A 23,274-nucleotide genomic window follows, 5' to 3' on the forward strand; every position below is an offset into this window, starting at 1 on the left:
ATTTGGGGGCCCTGAGAAGACAAAGCCAAGCTCACCAGGTGTGCTCACAGCATCATCCCAACCCAGACCAGGCTACTCCTTCCCTAAACTCCGATGCTCAGAGGAGGGCAGGGACTATGACCTTCTCACAGTGGGGTCACCAGCATTTTGGACTTGACCTGACATTGTAGACAGTTACACCTATTTGATGAATGAGTGAATGAACAAATTGTGTCTGGGATTCTTTCAGGTAATCATGGGAGGACGGAAGATGCCAAGAGATGAAGAAAATGCCTATGGTAAGAACACGTCTCACAATGAGTGTTTGTCCCCAGGAGTGAGCTCTAGGTAGTAGGGGAATGGGCTAATTCAAGACTGAACAGAGAGAAGTCGAGAGGTGACTCGATGCTGGGGTGAAGCAGCAAGAGGCCTGGGGCTGCGCTTCACCTGGATTTGTATCCCCGCCCTGCTGTGAGATATTAAGTTCTTTGACTAACCTGCAGCTCTGGTCCCAAAGTAAAATGAATAAACCGAAGGTGACGTAGAGGGCATCAGATCGTATATTAGAGAGAACATGATTCACCAGGTAGAAAGTGTTAGGGAACATGGATGGAGGTTATTAGACAGCAGTTTTAAGAGAGAGGAGAAGAGAGGAGGAGGAGGGAGGGAAGAGAGATGGCCTGGTCTTATTCTCCCAACAGCCTATGAGGACAGCGCTACAATATTGATTCTGTTTGTGCAGAAGAGGTTTAACACAGATTAAGCAGCGCCCAGGATTACAAGGCTGGTAGAGGACAGGTCTATGATTCAAACCCCGGCCTTGGGACTCCAGATAGCCCTCCCGGCTGGGCCCACTGCCCCACCCCTTTCTCCAGTGGGACGGTATCAGGGAAAATAAGACAGAAATTGTCATTGGGGACCAGCTCTGCACAGCCTGGATGACAGATCGTATCAGACGAAATAATGGCCTGTATTACAAAGGCGCATCCTCTAGAGAGACGTTCCGCAGCTGCTGGAGCACCTACAGGTGCACGTGTGACGCCAAAGACCAGAGAAACAGACGGGTAGAGACCGCTTGGAGTGCCCAAATCTCACACCAGGTCACTCAGTAAAGGTCTGGCCCCAAACACAACCGTGGAAGCGCTCTGTTCTTTGCTCGCAAGGCGTCCAGGAGACCCGGGGACCGGGACATGTTGCTCTCAGGTTCCGAAGCTTACAGACCACCGGTGCCCACAGGTTTCCAGGAGTTCAGGTCCGCCCTGCAGGAGCGCAGGCTGCGCCTCCTCCTGGCCGGCAGGTCGGGTACCGGGAAGAGCGCCACGGGCAACAGCATCCTCCAGCGGAAGCACTTCCTCTCCAGGCTCGCGGCCACGGCGGTGACCAGGGCCTGCGCCACGGGGAGCTGCCGCTGGGCCTCGTGGGACGTGGAAGTCCTCGACACCCCCGACCTCTTCAGCCCCGAGGTCGCCCAGGCAGACCCGGGCTTCCAGGAGAGAGGCCGCTGCTACCTGCTGTCGGCCCCGGGGCCGCACGCCGTGCTCCTGGTGACCCAGCTCGGCCGCTTCACCGCGCAGGACCTGCGGGCCTGGCAAGGGGTGAAGGCGCTCTTCGGGGCGGGCATCGCGGCGCGCGCCGTCGTGGTCTTCACCCGCAGGGAGGACCTGGCGGGGGGCTCGCTGCAGCAGTACGTGCGCGACACCGACAACCGCGCGCTCCGGGAGCTGGTGGCCGAGTGCGGGGGCCGCTGCTGCGGCTTCGACAACCGAGCGGCCGACGGGGAGCGGGAGGCGCAGGTCGGGGAGCTGATGAGGCTGGTGGAGGAGCTGGTGAGGGACCACGGCGGCGCCCCCTACACCAACGACGTGTACCGCCTGGCGCAGACCCTGGGCGGGCTGAGCCCCGAGGAGAGGCTGCGCAGGGTGGCGGAGCGACTGGCTGCCCGCGCGCCGTCGTGGCCGGAGCGCTGGCCTCTGGCTGGGCTGTGGCGGTGGCCGAAGGTGGGGCAGGGGACCCGGTGTAAGCTGGGCCTGGCCGCCCTGCTGGGTGCCCTGTTCCTGCTGTACCTGCTCTGCAGGCGCCGGCCCGAGGCGGTGACGGTGTGACCTCAGTCTTGCAGGTCACCTGGCAAGAAAGGACCTGGACACTTAGATCTGAAGGGGGATTTCAAAGGAATCAGAGTTTTCGGAAATTTCATGCTTACTCCAGCACATAGTTTTAAAATAAAGTTGTACCACTTTAAAACATCCTTAAAAATGTGTTTAGTTATTTTGAGGTATTGGTCATCTGTGAGAAATCGTAAAATGACTGGCAGTTTTTGGTAGAAAATGGATTCCTAGCCAAGGAATCCCACTCTTTATTTTGAGCTTGTGTGTGTCAGTTTGCTGGTTTGTTTGTTTAGACACTGCCTTCCTCTCTTTGGACTGCTATTTTAAACACACACACAGAGTCTGGGTGGCTTAAAAACAACAGACGTTTATTCCTCACAGTTCTGGAGGCTGGAAGTCCATGATCATGGTCAGGTTTGGGGGAGAGTCCTCTCTGAGATTGCAGAATGCCAACTTCTGACTGTGCCCTCACACTCAATTAGAACAAAACACTAAGTCCAATCATGAGGAATCTACCCTCCTAAACTAAGATCCTCCCAATGACACTACCTCCTAATACCCTCCTCTCCAGACTAGGTTTTCAACCTGTGAATGTTGAGGGGGGAGGGAGTGGACACAAACATTCAGACCATAGCCTACACAGACTCTTCTTGATATTTTCTAGGTCTTACAGGTAGTTATCTCCCTTCAGTGTTCTTGCAGATTTTTATTATCATCAAGGAAAGAGAAGTCACAGTCAAACATGTAAATGTTTAATTCCAGGTGACATTGCAAATGAAAGTCACTCAGTCCTGTCCAGTTCTTTGCAACCCCAGAGACTATACAGTCCATGGAATTCTCCAGGCCAGAATATTGGAGTGGGCAGCCTTTCCCTTCTCCAGGGGATCTTCTCAACCCAGAGATCAAACCCAGGTCTCCCACATAGCAAGCAGATTCTTTACCAGCTGAGCCACAAAAAGAATCCACCTAGCAATGCAGGAGACCCACGAGCTGTGTATTCAATCCCTGGGTCAGGAAGATACCCTGGAGCAGGTAATGGCAACCCACTCCAGTATTGTTGCCTGGAAAATCCCATGGCCAGAGGAGCCTGGTGGGCTACAGTCCATGGGGTTGCAAAGAGTTGGACAGGACTGAGCACACACACATGCATCAGTTTATTTACCAGTACAATGACTTAGAACCAAGAAGTTAAAAGTGACTATACTGAAAATAACACAATTTCAAATTTTCTAGCATGTATTATGGTTCATGTCTGTCCCAAATGAAGTAAGATTTGGGGAAAATAACATGCAATGTCTTCAGTGTAGTTTTCTATCTGGATTTTTATGCAAATAATAATAAAGTTCCTGTCTCAGAGAAGACAGGAAGCCGCAGTTGCGTCAGCAGAGAGGCACAGAGAACTCGAGGTTAGGTGTGACTGCACCGCTGTGGGTTTTTACACGGGGTGGGTCAACCCACCTAAGTCCTTGAACCCTGTCCTTACATTGTGTAAACAATCAGTATCGTTATCATTTCCTTTTTTCTGAAACAACACTTCAAAGGGAAGCCTTTCTATCAGCCACGCCCTAGTTAGGAGGTGTGGATGCGGCAGGATGCAGATACCCCAAGACTATCAGGGCTCAAGCGTGCTAACGGGGAGGGTGATGTGCGGGGGGCATGGAACAGGCCAGAGGGATAATGGAGGGTGGGAGAAGTGAGGTTGTGCGCAGGCACCCTAGGGCCATCCCAGTTCCGTGGAGCAGGAGTCTATGCTCGTGCGCTTCAATGCCACCTCAGAGTAAAGTTCTGGGGACTTGGGGTGGACTCTGGCCTTAAGGCTGCCTGCAGTTGGGGGCCTGAGGGCAGTGACTTACACTCAGTGAAGTTCAGCTGGAAAAAAATTTATTATCAATTCCTTCTTTAGCTGCCTGCTGGGCCCATGCAGAGACTGTCAGCCAGAGAGAAGATCCTTCTACAACCTGAGGTGCCCAGGAAAATGCCTTTGTGGCGGGGATCGCCAGGTCTGCAGCTTGCCCATCCAGGGCCACATGTGCATGAGCACGCGCTGTGGGCCAAGACTGCTTACCACAGGGCTGAATTTAACCTGCTGTTCTTTCAGTTTTTCGTTTTCTCACATCTGAATATACATCTATACCCTCCAATTTCTATCAATACTTGTTATTTATCTTGTTTGTAAATGTAAATACAATTTTTAAGACAAATATGAGTGTTAGTTGCTCAGTTGTATGCGATTCTTTGTGACCTGATGGACTGCAGCCTGCCAGCCTCCTCTGTCCATGAAATTCTCCTGGCAAGAATACTGGAGTGGGTTGTATTCCCTTCTCTAGGGGATCTTCCTGACCCAGGGATTGAATTCAAGTATCCTGCATTGCAGGCAGATTTTTTTACCATCTAAGCTACCAGGGAAGCCTCAAATATGAGTATTCAGTTCAGTTCAGTTCAGTCGCTCAGTCTTATCCAACTCTTTGTGACCCCCATGAATTGCAGCACGCCAGGCCTCCCTGTCCATCACCAACTCCCGGAGTTCACTCAGATTCACGTCTATCGAGTCAGTATTAGGACTGCCAAATTCTCATGCAAACTGTAGCGTCTAGAAATGTATAGGATCAGAAGAAGCCTTGACATTGTGGGTAAAATGCCCTGTTTGGGTATTAGAGGGACTGCTGTGGGGTACAGTAGAAAGAGCAGGAGATGTGTGGAGGGCTTATGTTCTAAAACCCATCCCTATGAACTTGCTCAGAGACTTTGTGGCCAAGGGGCTTCCTCTTTTCTTGAGATGTTATATTAAAATTAATCTTAATATGTATGATGAACTAATGCAAAAGAAAGCACTTTGTAGGTTGAATTCCACAAGAATATGATACAGAAATTGAAAGTGTAGAGGAAATATCATAATAATAATCTTCATAAATAAATTTCATACTCAGAAATACATGAATTTCACACTTGTGAATTCTCCACATTTAGTATTTGTAATAATAACTATTCCACATTATTCTAGTCCACAGAGTTGGGTGCTAGTGGTAATAAAAGGTCTGTATGATTAGTCATCAAATATATTTACAAAGTACAAAGTTGTATTTATTCTCTAAAATATTGCTAATTTCTAATTCTTAGATTTAGAGCTATATAGACTTATAAGTGGGACTTCCCTGGTGGCTCAGACAGTAAAGAATCCACTTGCAATGCAGGAGACCTGGGTTCGATCCTTGGGTTGGGAAGATCCCCTGGGCCAGGGCTCAGCAACCCACTCCAGTATTCTTGCCTGGAGAATCCTCATGGACAGAGGAGCCTGGCAGGCTACAGTCCATGGGGCTGCAGAGTCAGACAAGACTGAGCGACTAAGCACAGCATAGCACAGACTCATAAGTAAATGGAAGACACAATTTTTAGTTTTTTAAGTGTAATAATTTAAGAACTTCCCTGGCACCTCAGAAGTTAAGACTCCCTGTTTCCACTGCAGGGGGCATGGGTTCAATCCCTGGTCTGGGAACTAAGATCCCACATGCTACATCAGTTCAGTTCAGTTCAGTCACTCAGTCATGTCCGACTCTTTGCAACCCCATGAATCGCAGCATGCCAGGCCTCCCTGTCCATCACCAACTCCCAGAGTTCACTCAGACTCGCGTCCATCGAGTCAGTGATGTCATGCAGCCATCTCATCCTCAGTCTTCCCCTTCTCCTCCTGCCCCCAATCCCTCCCAGCATCAAAGTTTTTTCCAATGAGTCAACTCTTCGCATGAGGTGGCCAAAGTACTGGAGTTTCAGCTTTAGCATCATTCCTTCCAAAGAAATCCCAGGGTTGATCTCCTTGCAGTCCAAGGGACTCTCAAGAGTCTTCTCCAACACCACAGTTCAAAAGCATCAATTATTTGGCACTCAGCCTTCTTCACAGTCCAACTCTCACATCCATACATGACTACTGGAAAAACCATAGCCTTGACTAGACGGACCTTAGTCGGCAAAGTAATGTCTCTGCTTTTGAATATGCTTTCTGCTGCTGCTGCTGCTGCTAAGTCGCTTCAGTCGTGTCCGACTCTGTGTGACCCCATAGATGGCAGCCCACCAGGCTCCCCCATCCCTGGGATTCTCCAGGCAAGAACACTGGAGCAGGTTGCCATTTCCTTCTCCAATGCATGAAAGTGAAAAGTGAAAGTGAAGTCGCTCAGTCGTGTCCAACTCTTAGTGACTCCATGGACTGCAGCCCACCAAGCTTGTCCGTCCACTGTATTTTCCAGGCAAGAGTACTGGAGTGGGGTGCCATTGCCTTCTCCGAATATGCTACCTAGGTTGGTCATAACTTTTCTTCCAAGGAGTAAGCGTCTTTTAATTTCATGGCTGCAGTCACCATCTGCAGTGATTTTGGAGCCCCAAAAAATAAAGTCTGACACTGTTTCCACTGTTTCTCCATCTATTTCCCATGGAGTGATGGGACTGGATGCCATGATCTTCATTTTCTGAATGTTGAGCTTTAAGCCAACTTTTTCACTCTCCTCTTTTACTTTCATCAAAAGGCTTTTTAGTTCCTCTTCACTTTCTGCCATAAGGGTAGTGTCATCTGCGTTTCTGAGGTTATTGATATTTCTCCCGGCAATCTTGATTTCAGCTTGTGTTTCTTCCAGTCCAGCGTTTCTCATGATGTACTCTGAGACAGTTCCAAAGAATAGCAAGAAGAGATAAGAAACCCTTCTTCAGCAATCAATGCAAAGAAATAGAGGAAAACAACAGAATGGGAAAGACTAGGGATCTCTTCAAGATAATGAGAGATACCAAGGGAATATTTCATCCAAAGATGGGCTCGATAAAGGACAGATATGGTATGGACCTAACAGAAGCAGAAGATATTAAGAAGAGATGGCAAGAATACACAGAATAACTGTACAAAAAGGATCTTCATGCCCCGGATAATCATGATGGTGTGATCACTCATCTAGAGCCAGACATCCTGGAATGTGAAGTCAAGTGGGCCTTAGAAAGCATCACTACGAACAAAGCTAGTGGAGGTGATGGAATTCCAGTTGAGCTGTTTCAAATCCTGAAAGATGATGGTGTGAAAGTGCTGCACTCAATATGCCAGCAAGTTTGGAAAACTCAGCAGTGGCCACAGGACTGGAAAAGGTCAGTTTTCATTTCAATTCCAAAGAAAGGCAATGCAAAAGAATGCCCAAACTACCGCACAATTGCACTCATCTCACATGCTAGTAAAGTAATGCTCAAAATTCTCCAAGCCAGGCTTCAGCAATACGTGAACCGTGAACCCCCTGATGTTCAAGCTGGTTTTAGAAAAGGCAGAGGAACCAGAGATCAAATTGCCAACATCTGCTGATCATGGAAAAAGCAAGAGAGTTCCAGAAAAACATCAATTTCTGCTTTATTGACTATGCCAAAGCCTTTGACTGTGTGGATCACAATAAACTGTGGAAAATTCTGAGAGAGATGGGAATACCATACCACCTGACCTGCCTCTTGAGAAATCTGTATGCAGGCCAGGAAGCAACAGTTAGAACTGGACATGAAACACAGACTAGTTCCAGATAGGAAAAGGAGTACATCAAGGCTGTATATTGTCACCCTGCTTATTTAACATGCTACATAGCACAGCCAAAAAAAGTTTAAATATATATAATTTAATAATACAGATGTAATACCGTGGTCATGTATGGATGCGAGAGTTGGACTGTGGAAAAAGCTGAGCACCGAAGAATTGATGCTTTTGAGCTGTGGTGTTGGAGAAGACTCTTGAGAGTCCTTTGGACTGCAAGGAGATCCAACCAGTCCATTGTGAAGGAGATCAGCCCTGGGTGTTCTTTGGAAGGAATGATGTTGAAGCTGAAACTCCAGTACTTTGGCCACCTCATGTGAAGAGTTGACTCACTGGAAAAGAGTCTGATGCTGGGAGGGATTGGGGGCAGGAGGAGAAGGGGACGACAGAGGATGAGATGGCTGGATGGCATCACCACCTCGATGGAGGTGAGTCTGAGTGAACTCCGGGAGTTGATGATGGACAGGGAAGCCTGGCGTGCTGCGATTCATGGGGTCACAGTCGGACACAACTGAGCAACTGAACTGAACTGAACTGAATACAAAATAGATCATAAAGCAAAAGAATGTCAAGATTGACCATAAAATAGAAAACACAATTGTAGAGAGAATACTATAACAATTTATTGCTTGATATTTCATGATAAAAACTACCTCATGAAGTATGAAGGCTAATTAACCAGTAGGAATAAGGAAAACAGTTCATAAGGAAAATCATTAAGAACCTTTTATTTGCAGAGGAAAGTAATCTACTGAGAATCAAGTGATTTTCTAAAGGCAAAAAGTGGCAAATCAGAACCTGAAATTATTTTTCCTTACTGTCATATAAAAAGAGCTTCCTTAACCAAACACAGGATCAAAACACTATAACTTCTCAAAAATGCTCTAAGTGAATGTATATTCATATCATTTACATAGTTCTCCTCTCACCTTTTATCTCTTCATGCACAAAAATTCCTTGTTCGTGTGTTGATCAGCTTCTTTCATATTTCCATGCCCCTACTGCCTGAATCAGCTTCATTTTACACAGAGAGGTTCATCTGTAGCTTACTTCTGAGAGTTGTTTTTGGCCATGATGAGGTTTTCAAGCAGATTTCAAACAATGCATACCCTCCTACCTAGTCTTGTACCATATTCAGTGTTGTACAATATTCAATAATTATGCACAATATTCAGTGTTCATCAGCCTGGCTGGACAGATGCCACTACTCCTTCCAGAGAATACCATGTGGGCTAAATGCCCTAGAAGAGGAATTCCTATAAGTCCTTGAGGAAGCCAGAGCTAGACTATGACCCAAGACTTTTTTTTTTCCTGCCCTGGAGCCTTCATCTGATAGTGGTAATATATGCCTTTTCTAATAGAACTGGATTTGTGCTTGCTTATTTCAGCAATAAATATTTTAAGTTTTTTTTTTCTAAATTTGTCTTTTACTTTTTCTTTTAAAGTAGTTGTCTTCCAAAGTAGTGTAGTATTTTGTTTTATTTTATATCTTATGAAAGTGAAATTCGCTTGGTCGTGTTCTACTCTTTGCGATCCCATGGACGATACAGTCCATGGAATCCTCCAGGCCAGAATACTAGAGTGGGCAGCTTTTCCTTTTTCCAGGGCATCTTCCTGACCCAGGGATCTGTCAAGGGTGTGTGTTATTTCCTCCGTTCTGTCTCATCACAACAAAAATTTGAAGCTACAGACGTTAAAGCCCTTTGACAGACCATGTCTCAGCTCTCAGAGAGACCGTGTTACAGCTCTCGGACAGATCAGTGTCACAGCTCCGTGTTACAGCTCAGTTTTATTTAGAAAATAAAGGAAAATACATCCTCCAGGCATGAGGGGGCATGCTGACCCAAAAGATTGCAAAGAGGAGAGAGAGAGAGCGCAAGGGAGGGAAGAAAGGAGGGAGAAAGAGCAAGAGAGAGACAGAGAGAAAGGGGAGAGAGAGAAAGAGGGAGGGAGAGAAAGAGAGGGAGAAGAAGGGAAAGACAACCCCACCCCCACCCACCCCCCCACGGCCCTTTGGCTCCTCTTATGTTTTCTCCCTCCCCTGGGCCTGACCTATGTAAACTGGGCTAGCCAGGGGTGCTGTTTGTTCTACCTGAGGTCCTCACTCCAGTCCTCAGACCATCCTTTGTTCTTTTTTATCAGGCTTTTCCCTTCCTAGTCTCTTAGCCACCACCATTCTGGATTCTTTTTTTCTATTCCAACTACCTAACAGATCGAACCCAGGTCTCCAGCATTGCAGACGGATTCTTTACTAGCTGAGCCACAAGAGAAACCCCAGTATAGTCCATGTGGTACCCACTCAAGTGGGTAGCCTATCCCTTCTCCAGTGGATCTTCCCAACCCAAGAATCAAACCAGGGGTCTCCTCCATTGCAGGCGGATTCTTTACCAACTGAGCTATGAGGGAATATCTCATATTCAGCCTCATTCTTGGCCCAATTCTTATTTTGTATTTCTTTCACTCTTTACCCCCATTAAGTTTCAGTTCAATTCAGTTCAGTCACTCAGTCATGTCCGATTCTTTGTGACCCCATGGACTGCAGCATGCCAGGCCTCCCTGTCCACCACCAACTCCCCGAACTTGCTCAGACTCATGTCGGTGATGCCCAGCTAACCATCTCATCCTTTGTTGTCCCCTTCTCCTCCCGCCTTCAATCTTTCCCAGCATCAGGGTCTTTTCCAATGACTCAGCTCTTAACTGGAGAAGGCAATGGCAACCCACTCCAGTACTCTTGCCTGGAAAATCCCATGGGCAGAGGAGCCTGGTAGGCTGCAGTCCATGGGGTCGCGAAGAGCCGGACATGACTGAGTGACTTCACTTTCACTTTTCACTTTCATACATTGGAGAAGGAAATGGCAACCCACTCCAGTGTTCTTGCCTGGAGAATCCCAGGGATGGGGGAGCCTGGTGGGCTACCATCTATGGGGTCGCACAGAGTCGGACACGACTGAGCGACTTAACAGCAGCATCTCTTAACATCAAATGGCCAAAATATAGGAGCTTCAGCTTTATCATCAGGCCTTCCATCCAATGAATACTCAGGGCTGATTTCCTTTAGGGTTAACTGGTTTGATCTCCTTGGTGTCCAGGAGACTCTCAAGAGTCTTCCCCAGCACCACAATTTAAAAGCATCAGTTCTTCAGTGCTCAGCCTTCTTTATGGTCCAACTCTCACATCCATGTATGACTACTGGAAAAACCATGGCTTTGACTATATGAACCTTTAATGACAAAGGGATGTCTCTGTTTTTTAATACACTATCTGGGTTTGTCATAGCTCTCCTTCCAAGGAGCAAACATCCTTTAATTTTGTGGCTGCAGTGATTTTGGAGCCCAAGAAAATAATATCTGTCACTGATTCTACTTTTTCCCCTTCTATTTGCCATGAAGTGATGGGACTGGATGCCATGATGTTAGTTTTTTGAATGCTGACTTTTAAGCCAACTTTTTCACTCTCCTCTTTCACCCTCATCAAGAGGCTCTTTAGTTCCTCTTGGCTTTGTGCCATTAGAGTGTCATCATCTGCATATCTAAAGCTGTTGATATTCCTCTTGGCAATCTTGATTCCAGCTTATGATTCATCCAACCCAGCATTTCACATGATGTATTCTGCTTATAGGGCTTCCCAGGTAGCTCAGCTAGTAAAGAATCTCCCAGCAATGCAGGAGAAAGTGAAAGTGAAGTTGCTCAGTCATGTCCGACTTTTTGCGATGCTGTGGACTGTAGTCCAGCAGGCTCCTCTATCCATGGGATTTTCCAGGCAAGAATCCTGGAGTGGGCTGCCATTCCCTTCTCCAGGGGATCTTCCCAACCCAGGGATCGAATACGGGTCTCCCACATTGCAGGCAGACTCTTTACCGTGGCAACCCAGGAGATGCCAGTGCAATTCCTGGCTGAGGAAGTTCCCCTGGAGAAGGGATAGGTTACCTACGCCAGTATCCTTCGGCTTCCCTGGTGGCTCAGATGGTAAAGAATCCACCTGCAATGAGGGAGAGCTGGGCTCAGTCCCTGGATTGGGAAGATCTCCTGGAGGAGGACATGGCAACCACTCCAGTATTCCTGCCTGGAAATCCCCATGGACAGAGGAGCCTGGTGGGCTTCAGTCCATGGTGTTGCAAAACGTCAGACAGGACAGAGCAACTAAGCAAAGCACAGCACATTCTGCGAATAAGTTAAATAAACAGGGTGACAATATACAGCCTTGACTACTCCTTTCCCGATTTTGAACCAGTCAGTTGTTTCATGCCCAGTTTTAACTGTTGCTTCTTGACCCACATACCAGCACCACAGTTCAAAAACATCAGTTTTCAGGAGACAAATAAGATAGTCTGGTATTCTCATCTCTTGAAGAATTTTCCAGAGTTTGTTGTGATCCACACAGTCAAAAAGAACTGCCTACCACTCCTCAAAAATCACACACACACACACACACACACACACTCCCTAAGAACAGACACTCCAACCCCAAAAACAAAAGACAAGGACAGTGGCTCTCTGCCTCCCAGTTCTGCGGAGTTTCTGGAAAGGAAGGGGGTTCCATTCTATCCTGTTCTGCACCTTGCTCCAGCTTTGCACTGAGGGTAAAGAAGTTCTCCGCGAAAACCCAACACTCCCACGGAGGCAACCAGTGGGCTTTAGCAACGAGGGGGTGAGGGACGGGGAGTTGGAGGGGGTCCGTATTTTGCTCTCTCACAATCCAAACATCACTTGTTTTCTTCTCTCACGTCTTCAAGAGGAAATGAGAGGGGCGAGCCGCTCGCGGTCTCCGACAGGAAGCATCCCTGGGTGCAGTGGGGGTTGAGGGGGTAGAGGTTGGGGGGCGGGGGCTGGCCACGCTCTGAACCCAGTGCTCTCGGGTTTCGGCGGCAGCAGTTTCTTCCCGCCCGGAGGGGACAGGGGGCGCCCTCCGTCAGCCCCACTTTCCTTCTTATCCTACAATCGTGCCCTGCAGCCTTCGGCCGCGCGCTCTCGCCGACCCGCCCGCACCCAGCCCGCAGTACCGCGCCTGGTAAGGGGACCCTGGCGGGGGTCCCGGGGTTCTGGGGAGGCCGGGGGGTGGGCGGCGAGGAGCAAAGCAGGAGGGGAGCTGGGGCTGGGGAGGGCGTCTGGAGCCAGCAGTTGAATCAGGGCTACTGACTTCTGGTGCGACCTCACACCGGTTCCATGCCTCTGGGCTCCTCTGTCAGTGAAACCCGGCGCCAATGCAGAGCGTTATGGACAACGGCGGATTCCCAGTGTGACTGAAGCGGGTTTGGGAACCGCTCACTCTGCGTTCACAGCCCATCGCTTTCCACAGGGCTGCGATCTTTTCCGTGTTGTGGCTTACTTCTTAGCTCCTTTGATTTTCATAAGCTTCACAGGGTTTCATAGAGCTACACTAATAGTCTTCACAAATAGTTCATAGCTGGTGAAACTTCCATAGAGCTTCACAAATAGTTCATTTGATAGATGAGAAAAACTCAAATTCACAAGGTGAATTCGCAAGGTAAGTAGAACGTACATCTTAAGTTTTACCTTCTTAATTTCTCCGATACCACCCCCGGCCCATCCCTGACAAGCACCACCTCCCAGAGATGGCAGGGGGCAGGAATCCATTCGTAGGGCTCCACAGGACGAGTACCCTCGCTGAGTCACGTGTTCCCAATGAAACCTCTCAGTGGACATTGTTCCAAGACCTTGATCTTCTGAAAGCCACCCCATTCTCCCCCAGAGATACCACACGTTTCCTGCGACATGATGTAGAACTCAATTCTATGGCAGAGAGACACCAGCGTGTACAGGAACCATCCTTGGTCTGCTGTCAACCCCCTGTAAGAGCTGTGTTATGAAATTATGATGCTAAACTGTGAAACCAGCGATGCCAGGAAACAGAGGGACTGGGGCACACCAGGAAGGAGAGCCTCATGAATGAGGAAAATGAAAAATATTTTTACCTCTCCAGAAACAGCATAATGAGAGAGCCCGCTTTCTCGTGGTTTGATAAAATAATGTGTTGTCAAGATAACATCAGGTTCGTCCAATTTAAAGATCAGAAGGTACACGATGTTCATTTGCTTCAGCTTCCTCCCTAAGTTAGCTCCTCCTGCTGTTCCTGTCAGATACCCTTGTAATCTCTGCTTGCACATCGTCTCTATCATGATTCCTGACCCCATTTGGGGAGGATTAAGATTTTCTTTGTGGAGAAGAAATCTGCCTCCATTCTTCATTTCCCCACTTTTGTCTACTCTGCGACTGACACATGTCACATTGCTTCAGGTTTACAATGCTTCCGGATGTCTTCCTAGGCTTGATTCAGTCCTTTTAATATCCTGTCATTTCAGCATCTCCATTAATATCCTTTCTGACTAGTCTCTGGACACTTTGGTACTTATTAATCTCCACCCCATCCCCAAAAACTCCATTCTTCAGTGGGATGTGTCTCCCCGGCAGCCTGACCCACTCAGAAGATGGTTCAAGAGGACGGTGCTGCACCTCTGCTCACCAACCAGAAATTTGATGGCATTTTGTGGCAGCCACAGAGCTCCATCTGGATCACACTGATCATCAAGCCACAGAAAAACACCAGATCATTTAAAACTGAAATCCTTCCATTCTGAGCAACTTCTGTCCCCTGCAATTTTATGTTTGAATTTTTTTTTAAGTGCACCCAAAATTTTGCAACACACTTCTCTTTGTTGGCTTTAGGGCAAACTTCGAGCCTGTTGGCTTCAGTTTTGTCTTCATCACAGATGGCAACATGGTATGTGATGTTCCAAGAGGCTGGTTGACCTTATAATTGCTTTTCTGCCCTGATAAATCTAAGAGAATATCCAGGCAAATGTGTCATTTTTTGCTCTTAGCCCCATGGCAGTTGTGTGATCATGGGCAGATCAGTTAAGGTTCAGTTTCCCAATATTTTAATAGAAAAGTTAATACCTATCTTGGTCACATCATAGGGAATTTTGAAGAACAATTAAAATAATGGACATAAAAGAAACTTTAAAATTTAAAATAAATGTACAGAGGATTATTATGATGGTAAAGTTCATCAACATTGTCACCACTATCTTCATCATTTTTACCACATTGATATACTGATTCCATTATATAGAAAATCTCATCTGAGGTAGAAACAATGTCAGAGAATTTGTTCAGTTTTAGCAAAAGCCACCTGACCTGCCTCTTGAGAAACCTATATGCAGGTCAGGAAGCAACAGTTAGAACTGGACATGAAACAACAGACTGGTTCCAAATAGGAAAAGGAGTACGTCAAGGCTGTATATTGTCACCCTGCTTATTTAACTTATACGCAGAGTACATCATGAGAAATGCTGGGCTGGAAGAAGCACATGCTGGAGTCAAGATTGCCAGGAGAAATATCAATAACCTCAGGTATGCAGATGACACCACCCTGTGGCAGAAAGTGAAGAGGAACTAAAAAGCCTCTTGATAAAAGTGAAAGAGGAGAGTGAAAAAGTTGGCTTAAAGCTCAACATTCAGAAAACTAAGATCATGGCATCTGGTCCCATCACTTCTTGGCTAATAGATGGGGAAAGAGTGGAAACAGTATCAGACTTTATTTTGGGGGGCTCCAAAATCACTGCAGATGGTGACTGCAGCCATGAAATTAAAAGACACTTAAGGAAAGTTATGACCAACCTAGATGGCATATTCAAAAGCAGAGACATTATTTTGCCAAGAAAGGTCCATCTAGTCAAGGCTATGGTTTTTCCAGTGGTAATATATGGATGTGAGAGTTGGACTATGAAGAAAGCTGAGTGCCGAAGAACTGATGCTTTTGAACTGTGGTGTTGGAGAGGACTCTTGAGAGTCCCTTGGACTGCAAGGAGATCCAACCAGTCCATTCTAAAGGAGATCAGTCCTGGGTGTTCTTTGGAAGGAATGATGTTGAAGCTGAAACTCCAGTACTTTGGCCACCTCATGCGAAGAGCTGACTCACTGGAAAAGACTCTGATTCTGGGAGGAATTGGGGGCAGGAGGAGAAGGGGACAACAGAGCATGAGATGGCTGGATGGCATCACCGACTTGATGGACATGAGTCTGAGTGAACTCCGGGAGCTGGTGACGGACAGGGAGGCCTGGCGTGCTGCGATTCATGGGGTCACAAAGAGTTGGACAGGACTGAGTGACTGAACTGAGTATAATTTATCAGAGGCAAGGACAGCATGTGGGAAAAGGTGGTGAGGAAAATGCTCTTCTGGGGGTGAAGGAAGGGAAAGGGGTGTGGGAGAAAGGGAAAGGAAGGAAGTTATCTTAATATATTCTGACAGTGTGACAAGGGATGGTTTCCCTAATGGGGACCATATCTATGCATCCAGACTGAGTGAATAGAAAAATGTAAAAAAGGTAGGAATACCAGAATCAAGCTAAATAAGCAAATCAGTTATGAAAACCGTTCTGAATTCAATGCTAATCAATAAAATGCAAGTTTAAACCAATTAAGACATTTTAATGTATGCTCCAAAGGGTAACCAAAAAATTAAAAATCTGGTATTACCAAGTGTAAGTGAAGATTTAAGGGATGCTCACATGTGGCTGCTGCCAGCGTGATAGCAGAAGTGTCCTGGAGTGGGACTTGGCAGTGTCTAGTCAGGTGGAAGCTGTCCATCCCAGAGATTGTCACGTGCACAAGATGTGTGCAGGACTCTTCTGCAGCACTCTTGGTAGCAGCAAGGATGTATTTGGAACTCCACAAGTTTGTTAAGAAAGAATTGGATAAAATGTTACATAAATAATGCCACTTCCATAAAAGATTAAAATACCAAAAAGTACTATATCTTAACTATAGACCGATGTGTGTACAAGTGTAAATACACAATTGAGAAAGAGACATAAACATCTCGGAATACTGATTACCTCTGAAAGGAAGAGTGAGAATGAGACTGGGAAGTGGAGGAGTCAAAAAATAAAGAAATGGAGCTATATGTGTAATGTTCTTTTAATGTTTTCAGTCCAACAGAATAGCAGCAATAACAATGCCAAAATACTGAGATCTGTTCATTGCAAATAGTGGGCATTCATTTCATTCCTCTGTGTATTTCTCTCCTTAAAATGTTTGTTTCATGACTGCATAATCTTTCAAACTGACGAAGTAAAATACAGGCTCAGAGTTCATCTTAATTATAGTTGCACATTGCAGGCTTGCCTTTTCTAATGGACGCTTATCTTTTCTAGCACCAAGAAGAACGACACAACCGCATGCCTCAGCTGAATGAAACCTTTATCTCCACGGTTTTGCCAGTTTCTGGTGACATCGACTGGGATTTTTTAAAGTGGCTATTGATTTAAAGACATTTGATTTAAAACTGAGCAGGCAATGACTTTATCCTGAATTTGTCCCTAATCTTGCTTCTGTCCCTCAGTTATGGTTCTAGTTTCTCTTCCCCCAGCTGCTCAGAGGAAGGGAGGATGATGACCATGTTTGGCCCTCTTCCCCTTCTCCCTCTCATGTCCATCCTCAAAGGAGCCCTGGACCCCAATTCCACACTCCAACTGGAAGGTATATTGTACTTTCCCCTTTGCCACTGGGATGTCCATCTGATACAAAGAGTTTCTGGGACTGGAAATGCCCAGTACTTCAAACAAACAACTACTCATTTACAGTAAGGCAACTTTGCCTACCTTGATTCTAATAATAATAATAATAAAATAATTACAGTAAGGCAACTTGCCTACAGTAGTCAACTTACCTACAGTAAGGCAACTTGCCTACAGTAAGGCAACTTGCCTACCTTGATTCTAATAATAATAATAATAAAATAATAAAAAGTCCAGCTTCTCATTCCTAGAAGAAGGCTTTCTTTATTTCATGCCTTTTCAGCTTGAAGGGAGATAAACAACTGATGCATATTCAAACATTTCTTGCTTTCCTGTAGGAGGAAGAATAGCAAGAGTTCACTATGTTAACATAACCTAGCATCCCCTGGCTTGCTTAAAGTTATATATGGATAACTGAAAGCAAAATATAAGTTAGAAAGTTAGCAATGGAAATGATTCATGTAAAGATAATTATTTTTGGCTGTCTAAATTGGAGGTGTTCTCAGGCCTTCAGTTCAGTTCAGCTCAGTTCAGTTCAGTTTCTCAGTTGTGTCTGACTCTTTGCAACCCCATGAATCACAACATGCCAGACCTCCCTGTCCATTACCAACTCCCAGAGTTCACTCAAACTCATGTCCCTCGAGTCAGTGATGCCATCCAGCCATCTCATCCTCTGTCGTCCCCTTCTCCTCCTGCCCCCAATCCCTCCCAGCATCAGAGTCTTTTCCAGTGAGTCAACTCTTCGCATGAGGTGGCCAAAGTACTGGAGTTTCAGCTTTAGCATCGTTCCTTCCGAAGAAATCCCAGGGCTGATCTCCTTCAGAATGGACCGGTTGAACCAACTCCTATAAGGACACTTGCTTTAATTCCTTTCTTCTTTTTATTCCAGAAGCTAATGGAAGGGCCTCAGAGGAGCAGATACGGAACCATGGCTGAAGGTAAGAAACCCTCCAAATTCTCAAGCTCTCTGGGCACCAGGGGAAAATCACTATCTTCCCTCCTCCACTCCCTGACCTCAAATATTGAGACAGAAGAGAAACCCAATTATTTTAAACTGCAGAAGAAAAAGGTAGCTATCGTGTTCTTTGGGCTTCCCTGGTGATTCAGCTGGTAAAGAATCCACCTGCAATGAGGACAAGCTTGGTTCAATCCCTGGGTTGGGAAGATCCCCTGGAGAATGGAATAGCTAGCCACTCCATTATTCTGGCCTGGAGAATTCCATGGACTGTATAATCCTTTCCCTTCTCCAGGGGATCTTCCCAACCCAGGGATCAAACCCAGGTCTCCCGCATTGCAGGCGGATTCTTTACCAGCTGAGCCACAAGGGCAACCCCAGTATAGTCCATGGGGTAGGAAAGAGTCGGACACAACTTAGTGACTTTCACTTTCATCTTGTTGTTTATCTTCCCTACCATCGGCACAGCCCACACACCCAAGTGTGAAGCTCTGCTCTGCGCAGTGATGTATGGGAAATGTGGAAACAAAACTTCAAGTCAGAAGTCAGGAGATTTGGAACCAAATTGTGAAAATGTTTTTCCCTACCTGTGCTCAGCTGAAAAGAGGGCAGGTTCCCCATGTGTGTGTGCTAAGTCAGTTCAATTGTGTCTGACTCTTGGCGACCCTCTGGAGCTGTAGCTATCCAGGCTCCTCTGTCCGTGGGATTTTCCAGGCAAGAATACTGGAGTGAGTTCCCATGCCCTCCTCCAGGGATCTTCCTGACCCAGGAATCAAACCTGGGTCTCTTGCATCTCCTGTATTGGCAGGCTGCTTCTTTACCACTAGTGCCACCTGGGAAACCCAAAGTTCCCCCACAGAGATTTAGTAATCATGTTTGAAAAAAATCCAGAATACTTAAGGAAAGGCAGAACCAACGCAGAGTAAAACGAGTAAAATAACTGATTTTAGGAGCCTAGAATGAATTTAATTCATTTGGGCTTTATAAGAACTCCAGAAATCTTTGCATTCTCACTCTCTTCATCCCTAGAAGACTTAGCTCTTGGTACAGAGTGACCCTCGCCAACACCACTTTTATTATAATTTCCTATAATTCTATCAGCCACATCAATGATCTTTCCAAAATATGTATTGTTAATGTTCTTATCATCTTTTCTTCAGCCACCCATCCAGGGTCATCTGTCAGACTCTGTCCCTGACATTAACCACAGGCCTTCCGTAGGCTCACTTTCCAATATTCAAATCCCTACCCTAAGAGCAGAAACCCAGGGACATTCAGCTGGTCCTCAGTGGGAGGTCACTGAGACTCTAACATCTGAGACTTCCTTTACTCCCAGGGTTCAGATGACAGTGATGAGCAGTCTGTGTGCCTGGGAACTGGTGGGTGAAAAGCAGATGATAATATTTTCTCGTTTATGATTTATCCTCACCTCCTTGTAATTTCACCTGAGATTAGCATGAAACTGGCCTAAGTAACATCATGGGAAAAGCAAAGGATCACTTTTCTTTCCAAAAACCTGTATTTTCGTTGGTCCTGAAGAAGTCCTTGGAGCATCCTTCATAGTGTAGCTGTTCTGGCTCTTGGCTATGGGTCCAAGCTTGGGCTCCCAATGTGGGCTTCCTACCAGTCAAGAGCCACCCAAAGTTGTATGCAAACATCTGTACGATTTGCATATCACTGTTTGGCAGAGAGAGGTCCATAGCTTTCATGAGATACCATGAAAGGTCAGTGACAGAAAAATCTTATGAATCACTAACTTTACCAACCAGAGACCTACTGTATGGCACAGAGAACTCTGCTCAATATTCTAAATAATCTAAATAGGAAAAGAATTTGAAAAAGAAAAGATACACACATAGGAATGACTGACTCACTCTGCTGCACACCTGGAACTGAAACAACAGTGCTCACCATCTTGTTGTTGCTCAGTCGCTCAGTCATGTCCTCCTCTGAGACCCCATGGGCTGCAGCACACCAGGCTTCCCTGTCCTTCACCATCTCCCGGACTTTACTCAGACTCACGTCCACTGAGTCCATGATGCCATCCAACCATCTCATCCTTTGTTGTCCTCTTCTCCTCCTGCCTTCAGTCTTTCCCAGCATCAGGGTCTTTTCTACTGAGTCAGCTCTTCTTTGCAGCAGGTGGCCAAAGTATTGGAGTTTCAGCTTCAGTATCAGTCCCTCCAATGAATATGCAGAGTTGATTTCCTTTAGGATTGACTGGTTTCATCTCCTTGCAGTCCAAGGGATTCTCAAGAGTCTTCTCCACAGTTTGAAAGCATCAGTTCTTCAGTGCTCAATCTTCTTTACGGTCCAACTCTCACATCTATACAGGACTACTGGAAAAATCATAGTTTTGGCTAAACAGACCTTTGTTGGCATAGTGATGTCTCTGCCTTTTAATACACTGTCTAAGTTTGTCATAGCTTTTCTTCCAAAGAGCAAACATCTTTTAATTTCATGGCTGAAGTCACCATCTGCAGTGATTTTGGAGCCCAAGAAAATAAAGTCTCTGACTGTTTCCATTGTTTCCCCATCAATTTGCCATGAAGTGTTGGGACCGGTGCCATGATGTTAGTTTTCTGAATGTTGAGTTTTAAGCCAGCTCGTTATCTACTCCAAGAGTAAATAAAAATTTTAAATTAAAGAGAAAAAAAAAAGAATCACTACCATGGTAAAACAAGAAAATTCTTTTTTAACAGGTGGAATAGAACATCAGGGCTTTGAACCTTCCTCCTCGTTGAGGATCATCCTGGTAGGCAAAACAGGCAGCGGGAGAAGTGCCACCGGGAACAGCATCCTCTGCCAGCCCGTGTTTGAGTCCAAGCTGGGGGCCCAGTCGGTGACCAGGAAGTGTCAGAGGGCAACAGGCATGTGGAATGGGAGGACCATCCTGGTGGTGGACACGCCCCCCATCTTTGAGGCCGAGGCCCAGGATCAAGAGGTGTATGAGAATATCGGAGCCTGTTACCTGCTGTCAGTGCCAGGGCCCCACGTGCTGCTGCTGGTGACCCAGCTGGGGCGCTTCACCGAGCAGGACGTGGTGGCCGTGACCAGGGTGAAGGAGGTCTTTGGGGCAGGAGCCGAGAGACACATGGTCATCCTCTTCACTCACAAGGAGGACTTGGCGGACGGATCCTTGGATGAGTATGTGGCAAACACAGACAACCTCAGGCTGAGGAGCCTGGTCCGGGAGTGTGGGCGGAGGTACTGTGCCTTCAACAACCGGGCCTCCGGGGATGAGCAGAGAGAGCAGCTGGCCGAGCTGATGGCCGTGATCGAGGGGCTGGAGCGGGAGCACCAGGGTGCCTTCTTCACCAACGAGCTCTTCTTTGATGCACAGATGCTCCAGCAGATGGGGAGTGGCGCCCATGGAGAAGGTCAGAGGCACTACCTGGACAAGGTACGGCTGCAGGTTGCAAAGCAAAAGCAAGACATGAAAGAGGCTGAGAGAAACTGTGCCTCTAAGGCGCTCCTCCGACTCAAAGCCTGGATTGTTTCTCATGTCAAAATATTTGTTCTTCTTGTCCTGTGCCTTTTGATTTTTCTTGCCATTGTAATTATTTTGTGTAATACCCATCAAGGCTGAGCATTTTCAGATGACATCTGCTGTCAGCTTCCATTTTTTTCAGAGTCAATATATCACTGATTCAATGGACATGGGTTTGGGTGGACTCTGGGAGTTGGTGATGGACAGGGAGGCCTGGTGTGCTGCAGTTCATGGGGTTGCAAACAGTCAGACACGACTGAGTGACTGAACTGAACTGATATCTATGTTGATCAGGAACTTTATTTGCTTTTTACATAATTTCACTTACAATTTTGCTTCCTTGCATCAGACATGCCATCCCTTTCCTTCAGTTGCTTTCTAGGTAAATAAAATCCAAAGGGGGAAAAAATTCCCTTTCTGTTATGTTAAAAATTGTGATGGCAAATAATAAACTAAATGTACATCATCAAGAAGTATTGAGGAGTTTGCATAAAGGAAAGTGAGTGGACTGACATGCTGTGTGAGCGAGTGTCTTACCAGGGACCTACTTTTTACAGTTGAAATGGCTTATTTTATATGAAAGACACTCTGACTTCCTTGTAGGTTGTAAAAAAAAAAAATTATACACTCCACAAGAGAGAAAGACTAGGATGTTCTGGGACATCTCTGGGGTGTGAAGAGGCTAGGGGAGAAAGGAAGAAGACCCTGGAGATGAGGTGGGGAGGAAGATCTCCAATAGTCAGCCACTGGAAAATTAAGAACCAGAAATCCTTAGAGCAGGGCTGGATGAGAGCCAGATGATAAGTGTAGGAAGTCAGGCTTAGCCAGCCATCTGGTCTCCTTCAACACTCGACCGTCCTCTTGAGCAAGAAAGCCACTCTGGACAAGAAGGAAGTGACCTGCAATGCTGCATTCCCTACAAGTTTAGAAATTTGAATCGCATGAACTTTTCATATGTGGTGATGAAACATTCTGTTTCTTTTGATTTATTCACCCTTTAAAAAAATGTAAAAGCCCTCCTCAGCTCACAGGTTATATACAAAACTGGCCTCAGCCTTGATTTGTTCTGCAGGCTGTAGTTTGCCCACTCCTGTTTTAGAGGAGATTTTCCATCATGGGTTGAGCTGGGATGTAGTGGAACATCTTGAACCCTGGGTCAGCACAATCACGTGTGATATCTGTAGAAATTTAGGGGAAAGGTGGCATTGCACATTGTAGAAAAGAGAAGCAGGCAGACACTGGAGTGAAGTCTGAGTGGAGGCCACCAAATCAGTGGGAAGAGGAAATCAGATGAGGAAGGGTCTTGGTGACCCCTTCCCAACTTCTATGGGATAGCTGCCCATGCCTTCATACCCTGTAGGGGAGACCCACGGTCACATAGGCAGCCTGTGACTGGGTAGGTAAATGATGAACTCTCTGTGATGCCCAAGCTCATTGTCCATGTCCCCACTGGTGATAAAGGTGTGGTTTATCTCAACAGTGCTATTTCATAACCAATTCCAATCTGTGCAAGGAGTGTTATGTGTGGGCTCCCCAAACCCTTGAAACACCAAGCAACTCGGAGTTCTCAGATCAAGGACCTCCTCCTCAGTGTGGTCTTCCCACACTGTCTGACCCAAGTTGGCCTCTCCCTTCCTTGACTTCATCCAGTCCCACTCCACCCACAT

At 46.4% G+C, this 23,274-nt stretch overlaps 1 protein-coding gene across 1 annotated transcript; it reads left to right on the top strand.

The window, feature by feature from the left end:
• The first annotated feature begins 235 nt into the window (after positions 1-235).
• Positions 236-21,706, top strand: LOC128046362 (uncharacterized). The gene is made up of 4 exons (XM_052638434.1): positions 236-278; positions 1,216-2,075; positions 18,052-18,130; positions 20,850-21,706. The coding sequence occupies exons 1-4, from the start codon at positions 236-238 to the stop codon at positions 21,704-21,706; spliced, it is 1,839 nt and encodes a 612-aa protein (XP_052494394.1).
• Positions 21,707-23,274: the final 1,568 nt, after the last annotated feature.

Source organism: Budorcas taxicolor, chromosome 4 (assembly GCF_023091745.1).
Source record: "Budorcas taxicolor isolate Tak-1 chromosome 4, Takin1.1, whole genome shotgun sequence".
In the NCBI taxonomy this organism is placed as follows: domain Eukaryota; kingdom Metazoa; phylum Chordata; class Mammalia; order Artiodactyla; family Bovidae; genus Budorcas; species Budorcas taxicolor.